The 12427-nt window shown below is 43.6% G+C and overlaps 1 protein-coding gene across 1 annotated transcript in view; it reads right to left on the minus strand.

Annotated features, from left to right (window-relative positions):
- The window catches only part of LOC144792860 (dehydrogenase/reductase SDR family member 12-like), a 290090-nt gene that overhangs the window by 68871 nt on the left and 208792 nt on the right, over window positions 1-12427 (minus strand). Inside the window, exon 9 of the mRNA XM_078668054.1 lies at window positions 3038-3175. Coding sequence (XP_078524180.1) covers window positions 3038-3175 — 138 coding nt within the window. The remainder of the gene's footprint in view (window positions 1-3037; window positions 3176-12427) is intronic.

A 12427-nucleotide genomic window follows, 5' to 3' on the forward strand; every position in this document is an offset into this window, starting at 1 on the left:
TCACCAAATGAAGATATTTCAAGTAGTATGTTTATTGGTCACAGCTGTTGCAGATCCCAAGTAACTGTGTCACATAGAATGTCTCAAGCAAGTAAAACATAATACATTCTAGATTCAGATGACATAGGTAATGATGTAATCCAAGCAGATCACCACAATATCTCCCTTCTGTACAAATAAGCAAAGGAATAAAACTAACTAATAACGAAAATTGATTAATACAAAGATAGAGAAAAACTAAATCATGTAAATAACGAAATACATAACACATCGATCACGAAACCTCGTTGGTTGGACTATATTTCTCCTACCGGTTCTGCGTACAGATAAGGGATAGGAATAAGACTTTTGTTTGATAACTCGAAAATCAGGAGAGACAACAGTAGGAGGAACAGAATGGAAAGATGTCTTAGATAAAACACTTGAATCATAGGATGAATCATCAAGATCCTGATCATGGGATGAAACATCATGATCTTGAGAAGTAACATCATTAACATGGACTTTGACTACTCTTCCCTTGTTCCACCATTCCTTTCTACTAGTTCTTACTGCATTTTTTGTCAGTACCTCAATCCTAACCGGTGGACCAAGGGAAGAGTAGTCAAAGTCCATGTTAATCATGTTACTTCTCAAGATAATGATTTTTCAGCCCATCCTCATCGCCAATTTGTAGAAATATGAATATCACCAAATGAAGATATTTCAAGTAGTATGTTTATTGGTCACAGCTGTTGCAGGTCCCAAGTAACTGTGTCACATATAATGTCTCAAGCAAGTAAAACATAATACATTCTAGATTCAGATGACATAGGTAATGATGTAATCCAAGCAGATCACCACAATATCTCCCTTCTGTACAAATAAGCAAAGGAATAAAACTAACTAATAACGAAAATTGATTAATACAAAGATAGAGAAAAACTAAATCATGTAAATAACGAAATACATAACACATCGATCACGAAACCTCGTTGGTTGGACTATATTTCTCCTACCGGTTCTGCGTACAGATAAGGGATAGGAATAAGACTTTTGTTTGATAACTCGAAAATCAGGAGAGACAACAGTAGGAGGAACAGAATGGAAAGATGTCTTAGATAAAACACTTGAATCATAGGATGAATCATCAAGATCCTGATCATGGGATGAAACATCATGATCTTGAGAAGTAACATCATTAACATGGACTTTGACTACTCTTCCCTTGTTCCACCATTCCTTTCTACTAGTTCTTACTGCATTTTTTGTCAGTACCTCAATCCTAACCGGTGGACCAAGGGAAGAGTAGTCAAAGTCCATGTTAATCATGTTACTTCTCAAGATAATGATTTTTCAGCCCATCCTCATCGCCAATTTGTAGAAATATGAATATCACCAAATGAAGATATTTCAAGTAGTATGTTTATTGGTCACAGCTGTTGCAGGTCCCAAGTAACTGTGTCACATATAATGTCTCAAGCAAGTAAAACATAATACATTCTAGATTCAGATGACATAGGTAATGATGTAATCCAAGCAGATCACCACATACTGTTAAAATTCTTTACTAATTTCCAGAAAGTATCAATGTTCTCGAGATATATATGTCATGCCTATTTAAGTACAATTTACAAATATTTATATTTTCAGGCCTTTTTAGGAATAGGGTCCTCTGTGACGGCAGTGATCGTGGTGATTACCTCAAGGTGAAATCACTTAATATAAGATTTCCCTGCTGCGGGAGGCAGGAGCCAAAAGTGAAATACAGTTTGTAATTTACCTAAAATGGAATTTATCTGTTATGACAAATCCATACTAATATTATAAAGAGAGAGGCCAAACCTTTGAGGCGGGTAATCTCAGTAACCACAGCACCAATGACAACACCCAATAGAGCGTTGGAAAGGGCAGTTGCAGCAGAAGGACATAGACTATGCAGACGGCCACCATATACATTTAAAAGGTAAAAGAACCGTGGCAGCAAAGTAGTCCCTTGTGAGCGTGTCTGCGTTGTGATGTGGGCATGGGCTGGGGGCGTGTGGTACGGCCATCATATCGTGGGCTGTGGGCGTGTGCTGGGGGCGTGACAAATGCTGGGGGCGTGACAAACACTGGGGGCGTGTGTCCGCCCTTCATGCCATGTGAGTCGTACATACAAGCGCCAATTACGTTGCTGCGCAGCATCAAGGGGCACGCTGGAGGAGTGACACATTGGGAACGTGAGAAATGCTGGGGGTGTGTGTCTGGCCCTCATGCCATGTGAACGCAATTGCACCGCATCAAGGGGCACGCTGGGGGCGTGAGAAACGCTGGAGGCGTGTGCTCTGTTCTGCCCTTCATGCCATGTGGGTCGTACATTAATCAGAAGATCGTCTGCTGTGGCGGTGTGCTGGGGCGTGACAAATGCGTTCAGCTGGAGGTGTGGTAAGTAACATTACTGCAGCCTCTCCTGCGTGCCTGTTACTGAAGTCTCTCATTCAACGAAATTACACACGCCTGCTACCATCAACAAGGGCTCTGGCCAGGCTCAGGCGGTGGATCAGTACACTAATGACACACGCCTGATAACATCAACCAGGGCTGCCGCTGGGCCTCAAGCGGGGGAACACACGCCTGCTAACAACAAACAGGCCTGCATCTGGGCCTCAAGCGGGGGAACACGCAAATGAGCGTGTCTGCGGGGACAATTACTGCAGCCTCTCCTACTCGCTGTCACTCAACTCTCTCATTAAACGGATTTACCCGCGGCTGATAACTCTCTCATTCACCAACATTACACGCTCCTGCTAACATCAACCAGGGCTGTAGCCGGGCTCAGGCGGCGGATCACTACACCAATTACACACACCTGCTAACATCAACCAGGGCTGCAGCTGGGCCTTCTCCGTCCCGATTCTAATGAAACAAAAAATGTCGTCTACCACGAGATTTTAAAATAAATTGCCCTTGCTAAATACACACATTACACACATTCTATTTCATACTCGGACAACGTCGGGACGGGCTGCTAGTATCATAATAAAGCAGTGATGGATTACAAAGTATCTGTACTTACCCTGGAAAAATAGCCCGCTTGGATGGCTTATGGCCGCTTTAGAAACTGCCAACCACACTACAGTGTCTGCTCCTTGCTCTGGACTCCTTAGTTTACTTTTCATGAATCCGTAAAATTCAGGCATTGCCACACGAACAGCTGAATGATAGCAAAAATAAAAATAGGCAGTCGTTTTAAATAATAAATTACGAGTTTGGCAAAAAACAACCATTTCACAACACTACACTTGAGAAGTCCTCAACTAAAACACATGGGCCCATATTACTCATGTCCTCAATGAAGTACTGAGGGCATTGAAAGAGTATCCTTCAATGCCCTATGCATCACTCATGGGCTGCACTCCACAAACTTGAATCAAGCTTCTTAAAATTAAAACTCAGATTACACAGCAAAAGGAGACAATTTAGATCAAGAATGTCCACCAACTACAAAATCAGTACAGAAGATACAGACATGGAAATTGTGAAATAAACTGCCAAAGAAAATCATATCTATAAACAATGGTTTGCAATTTAGAGATGCCATAAACTGCTGGCTTGCCCCATACAGTAGAGCCGTGACTCTCTAGTACCACCACAACCCTCACCAATTAGCATATAGCAATATCAAACCTATTTCTGCACTCTTTGCTTTCCACCATGTGCGTAAAATGCACTTACACACTTCAGCATCAACTATGGAGCAGACTATATAATCCACTATCATAAAAAAATAGTTGTCTGGAGATTTTCATTTTTGATTTGTGTTTTTGGATAATTAGAGAAGTAATTTAACATGGGTAGAAATTGCTGATCCGGACCGAATTTTTAAAAATGGAGTATGTGATGCACCTATGATATATATTTCAGGAACCATGAGACTTATATACTTTACTTTGGTGGCAAAATATATGTTTTGGGGGTCAATTAGTCTTATAGCGACAGGAAATAACTTGCCAGAGAAACCCTTCCACCATTTTCCAAAATGGCGGTTTGATAATGATGTGTTTTAGCCATCATATTGGTAATTTATTTTAATATTGTTATCGTTTCAGGTTTTCCATTGATTCAAATACGTAAACAAGAGCGAACCTGGTGGTAGCAGAGGATCTTTACCTCTTGACAGAGCGTTGTTAACTGCAAAATTGTGTCACTTCTCTTCATCTATTGGTGTGTTAAATTGTTTTAATATTGTGATTCTTTCCACTATATCCAGAGTTCTCCAAAGTCGGTCCTGGAGGGCCAGATCCATACCAGATTTTTAAGATAACTAGATATATCTAAATGTGGATATGCTAAACATCTTGCATAGATCCAGCCCTCCAGGACATCCAGGACTGACTTTGGAGAACCTTGCACTACATCATAGAACATGGGCCCTATGCTATGTTTACTGCACGGCCACCTTAGCGTGGTATTTTACATACTGTATTAATGTTGTACTGTTTCTTGTTGGCAGACGGATTGCTTCTAAATATGCTGCCTCTCTTTTTTAACAGTAAAACAATTCTAATCTATTGCAATAGCATTCATATATGGAAGCTCTCCGTTTTTTTCTGCTTTTACTTTGATTGTGCTAGCATTGGCCTGAATCACCTGTTCCCCTTTCTCCTTTGCAATACCAACAAAATAAAGAAAAAAACAATGGCAAAGCCAATCGGTCTGACATGCACTAGTGGATTAAAGGCCAGATCTATTGCTATCCAAAGTCATGTTACTGTTGTTTGTATATCATACCAGCATAAAACACACTTCTGGAGTTCCTCCCTGCTTCTCAGTTAAATGAAGCCCCGGAATGGATTGGGATTCCCAGCCCGATAGGGACAAAGACAACTAAATGTGCTATATCTTAATGGGAGCTGCTGACACACCTGTCTTTTTAGGGAGGTGAGGACATATTATGGGGTGGGCGTTAACTCTCGTAATCTGCTGTAGCATGATTACGAGAAATTACAGCAAAATTACTTGAGAATATACGGAATTACTCTGAGCGTAAGCCATATTTAGCTCTATTTTCCTAGAACAAAATGCACCACTGCATAAATAATGGACCAAGGAAGCCTTTTGCGCTAAGAAATTAGTGCTAAAAGCAATACGGCACAAACATAATCAGCCAGCATCTGTCTGAGCTTGCCACTCCTGTGGTAGGATTTTTGAGCCAAATTACTCTTAATCATTGAAACAGGCATAATCACACAGTTTTTGGTAATATCGTGTCAAAAGAATAACACAAAATTATTGAATTGACACAGAATACTCTGGTGTAGTTATGCCCAGGCCTAGACATAAGCCACTGCTGGTTCATGACAGTAATGTATTTAGTGATCATGAAGAGTGAATGAGAGGATAATGAAGGATGCTTTCTTCCTTCTCTTTACCCAGTGCCCACCAAATCAGAAGCTCCCACAGCTTTAAAGCATATTTACCAATTAAATGAATTCACCAATGCCCTCTGGCAAAGACATAAACCATTGAAAAGTATGTACATTACTTTTTTCAGAATACAACTACTTTCTACCGGAGTTTATCAACTACTTATTACATCTTTTAGACTTGGAGACTTTTTCATGCGTTCTTCTTCATCCCAAGATTTCAGTCACAAATGACAATGCTCATCTCAGAATTTGCTTGAGCATTCTCATTTCTTCAGCACTTTAACCCCAGCAAAAGGCCAACAGTTTGATTTAGCACCTTCACTGTGCTTAGATTGACCCACCAAATCAGGTTACTTAGAACACTGGCACTAGCTCTTGTTGACTTCCAGCATTCTAGGCTAAGTGGCACTGACACCAACCAGCCAGAGACAGTAGGTTGTTTAACCCTATAGGTGACACCTCTCCATTGCGTGTGTCCGCCATTGGCCGACACTACGGAGGCACCTAAAGGCCCCTCTGGTACTCAGCACCAGAGAGAGTCCTTTACTTTTTATTTTCAGCAGGCTGCGCTGGAAGAACTTACCAAGCAGCCTTTTTGTTTTCATCAGGCTTCTCTGGAAGAACTTACTGAGCAGCCTGAATGTTTTATTTTTTACAACAATAGCAGTTGGCGCACAGGGCACTCTGACGTCATTGCAGTAAAAGTGAAGGTAGAACGACCTGATGGGTTTGTTTTGCTTTTATTGAATGGGGAGACAACGGAAATTGCCGCCGCCGCCAAGAGTCATTACGGTCACTACAAAGTAGCGGGGACCAACCTTTGCCGCTACTACCGCTACTAGCACCGCAGCTGCTCTGGGACTTCAATACCCAGCAGCCCCAGTGGCGCGGCGTAACTGACGCCGGAAGACAGCGACAGGAGGCGCTCTTAAGCAGGACAGCCCTCGGTGGAGCGGGGGAGACAACGGAAATTGCCGCCGCCGCCAAGAGTCATTACGGTCACTACAAAGTAGCGGGGACCAACCTTTGCCGCTACTAGCGCCGCAGTCGCCGCCGCAGCCGCTCTGGGACTTCAATACCCAGCAGCCCCAGCAGCGCGGCGTAACTGACGCCGGAAGACAGCGCCAGGAGGCGCTCTTAAGCAGGACAGCCCTTCGTGTCGCGGGACGAGCCGGGCGAAGCCCGGGCCAAGGGAGAGCCCGTTTAAGCCCGTTCAAGCACAGACAAGGACGGGACGGCCACCTCCCTAACATCAGCTCCAGCAACCAAGGTTAGTGAGTCATAGTATTCTAGTCTTGGTGTGCTATATTCGTTTAGGGTTGTAACTGTGACTTTGGAGTAGAAAGTGGCAGACTCTCTTCTAGCAAGCATGGCAACTTCACCAATCATCGGGGGAATGGTAGAAAATCCACTGGAGGATCACTAATGGGCAACTTGGATAACTTTCTCGTCAGAGTATCAACAGCTTTGGCCAAGGATATAGAACTCACAGAACAGAGACTATCTCTTGATACCCCCTTTAATGAGAGATCCTCACTGGGAAATCTGGCGAGGGCTAGGTCACCAGTTCACCAGCAGGTCGATACCCAGGACATGCTGTCTCCTTCGGGGGTGGAGGAGAGAAGCCATTCATCACAGCCAGTGGTTATTTTGGATACAAGCCCTAACTCCTCTAGGGGCACGGGTATCCACAATATTTCAAGGAGCCTACCTTCTCCTAATATTAAGACTTGATCAGCCTGTCATGCTAAAACGGGATCTGTTCAGCAGGTGACGGGGGTGACAGCAAAAAGGAAACGTACCGGGGCACAAATGCAAGCAGGGGTGAGAAAAGCAAAAATTGGCAAAATGACTGTGCCTAATGAGGACTCTACGGTTAGGACATTCACTAGTCCCACGCAATCGTCATCACTTGCTAAAGAGGGGGCAAGTCATCAAGTAAGTGTGGGGGACGATGCACTAGTTGATTTGGGCCCCGTCGTTCTGGAAAAGACTGGAAGGTACTTTTAAGAAGATATGTCATCCAATATACGATCGGTTGGATTCGATTGAGAATAGATTGGTGTGCCTTGAACTTTCACTTTACAGCGCCAGGAAGCCGCTTGGCCGCAGTGTGCTTTATTAAGTTTCTTTTTCATTTCATTTCATTTCATTTCAGCTCAGGCGCAGGTGGGAAACCGGAACAGTGCTTCAAATTGTATGCAGAAAAATACAATAGGACAATGTATTGTTGACACTAATACTGCTGGTTTATCAAAAGGTGGTGATAGTACTGCACAGAAAGACCCTCCGGTGCCCTGAGATGAACCTCTAACTACTAATTCGATAGGGGCTGAACATATAACCCAGAGGGATAGGCCACAACAGGCAGATGGTAGTAGATCTGCGATTGAACATCAGACGCTGCCCAAGTTGCCCCTTGCATATAGTGCAGCCACCCTACCCAATATAGATGTCCCTCCAGAATCAGCCCCCTATGTGGTAGTCTTGGTGGGAGTTCCTCCACTGGACCAGGGAAAAAGGGAGTCATATATAGACCTGAAGAACAAGTGTACCTTCTGGCTTAATGTTAATCGACCACTGCCAACTAACACATGTGCAGAAAACGCCAGGAGAGTGAATTGGGTAGGTAGGAGACCTAAGTCTGTGGTGGGGGATTGTGTCATTATTAACTTTAGGGACTGGAGGTGTGTCAAATATATTTGCAATTGGCCCCAAAATGAATTATTGCCCTTGATTCAAATATTACCCTTGTCTTATTTTTATGTATCCCCGCAGCCTTTACAGAGGGATACTTTTCCATCGGGAGAGGCGTCGAATCATTGTGCCTTAGGGAACATAAGGCTTTTTAACAGATTCGATGCTTTATCAGGACTGGGGGACTGTGATTGACGGCAAGTGCCTGATTGTTGCACCAGGGATAGTATAGCCTCAGGAAACGATGAGGATGCAGGAAGGAGTATAGGGCAAGTAACTGATCATGGAAGTCGTCAGGGAGGGACTGTAGGACATAGGCAACATAATGCATGTGTAGATATCACCCAGACTGGTAGAATAGATGCACTGTTGAAGGAGCTGAGTATTGTAAACTCAGTTCCTCCTTCTCGTCCATTGGGGGCTGAGCTTGCGGGCAGTTCGGAGAGTCCAGTGTGCTTGACAACATTCATATCCTGGAACCTGGTGGGTGTGGGCCCCTAATTAGCTTCACCATATTGGTTGGAATTTATTGATAAATTTGATATTTGCCTCTTCCAGGAGACCTGGTCGGTTGACCCTGTGTTTAGATTAGGTTACTTGAATTTTTATGTCCTCGCAGTCAAAATGCAAATGGGTCGCCCTGTATGCGGACTGGTGATATGGGTTAGGCAGAGCCTAAAATGCAATATTCAACTTCTCCCGGTGTCAAATTGTGACATTCTTGCCGTGAGACTTAGCTTCCCGTCTAGCTGAAAAATTGATATTTTTAATGTTTATGCCAAAGGCTTACCAGGTGGGAGAAAATCTGATGTAGTAACAGCCCTGGAAGCTTTGATTGAGACCCTACCCGTTAATGTACTCCCACTGATTGCAGGAGACTTTAATACCACTTTCGAGCCACTTGGACTCGATGATCTGAACCTAACAGAGGAGGAGGATTCTAGGTGGGGAGTCCCGCAACTGGAGTTAAATCCTATAAGTAAATGGACAGAGGCCGCAATGCACTTGAAGGGTCTTTGTATGGGGAACCAGTTGAGGGCTGCTAATGGCCGAACTTTGTCAGACAGGAAGGGTGATAAAACCTATGATAATGGTATTAGGGCAAGTAATATAGATTATTTACTTGCCCATCTCAAGCTGTGGTACACTCTTGTGAATATGGAGGTTATACCTCGTATCGAGAGTGATCATAACCCCCTGACTGCACTGTTTAGACTGGACCTAGATGAAACGGTTGAAGTGACCCAGGGGCTCATACCCCAAGAAACAGTTATAACAAACGATGAGCGCCACCTTAAATGGTGCCAAGTTGCTGAGCACCCCAATACCTTGATTGACATTGAGACCGATCTAAATGGGGTGCTGGCAACTATGGAGACAGGTGTAACGTATGGGTCAATGTATACTCCGTTTATGGAAGCCCATGCTAATTTCTTCACTAAACTTAAAACATACTTTTGTAAACCCAGCTAAGTTAGGCGAGATCGAAGGCGTAAAACTGAGAGCTGGTATAATGATACTTGTAGGCAAGCCCGGGTGGAGCTGGGCCTAGCATTAAAAACTAAGGATCCCAGCAAAATAAAGGTGGCCCGAGGTAATTATAGGCATAAACAGCTTGTTGCAAAAAAGACCTGGGAAGAGAGTAAGTGGCAGGACCTTAAGGTGGTGTGTGCGTCTAAAAACCCAAAATCTTTTTGGGATATTTTTAAATGGGACAGGGGTGGGCGTCACGGTAGTCCACAGAATAATGTTGCTCAAAGCTTGTGGATTTATTATTTTAAGCCACAGTACGCCAAAGGAGAAGACGGCGAAAGTGAGGGCATCTTTGTCCTAAAATTCTACAAGGACGCTGCCTTCATCATAAGGGATGCCGACAGGGCGCTAGACTCAGTAACTGAGGGACGCGCCCCAGGCATGGATTGCGTCCCTGCTGATCTATTTTTAAATGACAAGAAAATATGGCGACTGTATATCACATATCTAGCAAACGCCATAGCTCAAGGGATGGCTGTCCCCCACTCTTGGAAAGGTGCTGAAATTGTGCCTGTTTATAAAAAGGGGGATAAGTCGCTAGCAGGCAATTATAGGCCGATTAGCCTGATTGACTCCATCCAGAAAATTATGGGCTGTCTGGTTTTGGGGGAAATACAGGCCTGGATGGAAGAAGAAAACATCTTGAGTCACCTCCAGGCTGGCTTTCGCCCCAAGACCAGTACGATAGACCAGGTCTTTCGGTTTATTATCCTTTATTGGCGGTCTGTGGTATTGGAGAAAGGTACATTATATGCCGTATTTGTTGATTTAAGGGCGGCTTTTGATCTGGTGCCGCATAATAAGCTATGGCGAGTCCTGGATGAGCTGGGGATGGCCCCTGAGCTGTTGAGTTTGATCGTTCGCCTGCATGAGGACACCTTTGCTCGGGTTCGGTGGGGACGACAGGGTGAGGTTACGGAAACCTTCCCTGTTGAGCGGGGAGTGTGGCAAGGTTGCGTCATGGCGCCTACCTTGTTCTCGCTCTTCGTGAACGAGGTGGCAGACTTCCTTTCCCTGGTCCCGACCGATGCCCCTGTGATGGTTGGCAAGCGCTTTGAGGATTTTTGCCTGGATCGCGGGCTAGAAATAAATACCGCAAAAACAAAGTTTATGGTTCTTACTTAACATAAACCTTCCAGGTCTTCTAAACCATTCAGAGGGAGCATATACATGAATAACTCCCCGCTAGAGCGGGTTGATGCCTTCACATATCTGGGGGCAACCCTTCAGAGGGACATGCGCTGGACTAGCCAATTAGATCTGGCTGTGTTAAAACATCACCAGCAGGCAGGACTTCTTCTGAAAAGGTTTAAAGCCTCATTATCGAAACCAATTATCCCACTTTTGGAGATTTATGAGATGAAGGTGATAAGTTCGGCCCTTTATGGGGCTGAGCTTTGGGGGTTTGAAAACTTAAAAAACTTGACACTAGCAGAAAACAAGTTTTTGAGAAAAGCGACTAGTGTCCCGCAAAGTACCCCCTTAACACCATTGCTGTGGGACCTGGGTAGAAAAGCTGTTCAAGATCTAGCTTCCCTACGACCATTATTGTATTGGCGTTGTATATGGACAACCGAGGAGCTTCAGCATTACCCCTGGGGCCTAAAGGAAATAATTGAAAAAGACTCCTTCCATAAAATATACTGGCTGAAGGCTATTAGATCCCTGCTAGTAAGCTTGGGAATGGGGGAATTGTGGGATGATCCCACAAATGCGATATTTCCATCTAAAAAAATCATGAAGGCCAAGTACTGGGAGATGGTTAATTCTAAAGCACGTGCAAAGGGCCTTTCCTCTCACCTAACAGGTCGTTTTCTTGAATTTAAGGCACAACCGAAGCTGGAATTATATTGGGATAACATAGAGAAGCAGTATGACCGTAAACTCTATTTCCAACTTAGAGTAGGCACCCTTCCAACTAGGTCATTTACAGCAAAATGGGTGGGAGTAAGTGATGATAAATGCCCATGGTGCAGGGACCAAGAAGAATCTATAAGCCATCTTCTATTCTTTTGTCCCCTATATGCAGCACCTCGATCAATGTGGGTGAAACCTATTTGCCAATTAATTGGCACCCGCAGACATGAAGAGGCATTAAGAATCCTATGTACAGATCCCAGTCTCCCAATTGCTATAGCTATGGCCAAATTTCTAAAATGGGCTTGGATAATTCAGTTAAAACAGCTACGGCAGTAAAATTAGTTTTTAATTCATCCTCTCAAATTAATTGAAAAATTAGGGGGTGTATTTTATTTTATTTCATTTAGTCGAGGGTTGAGCAATATTACCCTGGACTGTATATATTGACATTTGTCCTTTTAAACATTGTTTTAATCAATTTTTAAGCAAATAAGATATTGGGCATTAGTCTTCTTGAGTTTAATTATGTTTTAAACACTTATATAAATGGTAATGTCATTTTTATACTGCAAAATGTGTATTTTATGTACTACTTTTATGACTTAATTGTCGAATAAAGTTTATGAATGTATGCTGGGGGGCTATCTCAGCCCCTATAGTACTGAATCTAACAGAAGAGGTATTGTTGGGAAGGAGAGAATCTTCTTCTTGGGGGGCAGATGGGGGTAATTATCCCTGATCTGCCCCTTGAGGGGCAGAATGCCCACTAGACTACAGGTAAAGTTTTTTTAAATTAAAAAATATTGGGGTGAGGGATGCCTACCATGGGCACGGTTATGCCCCCCCCCCCCAACTACAGGAGACAACAGTTTTTCTGTTCCTCTGGGGGGCAGATTGGGGTAATTGCCCGGAATTTTTATTTTATAATTGGGGTGCCCCAAATAAAT

The sequence above is a fragment of the Lissotriton helveticus genome, chromosome 11 (assembly GCF_964261635.1).
Source record: "Lissotriton helveticus chromosome 11, aLisHel1.1, whole genome shotgun sequence".
In the NCBI taxonomy this organism is placed as follows: domain Eukaryota; kingdom Metazoa; phylum Chordata; class Amphibia; order Caudata; family Salamandridae; genus Lissotriton; species Lissotriton helveticus.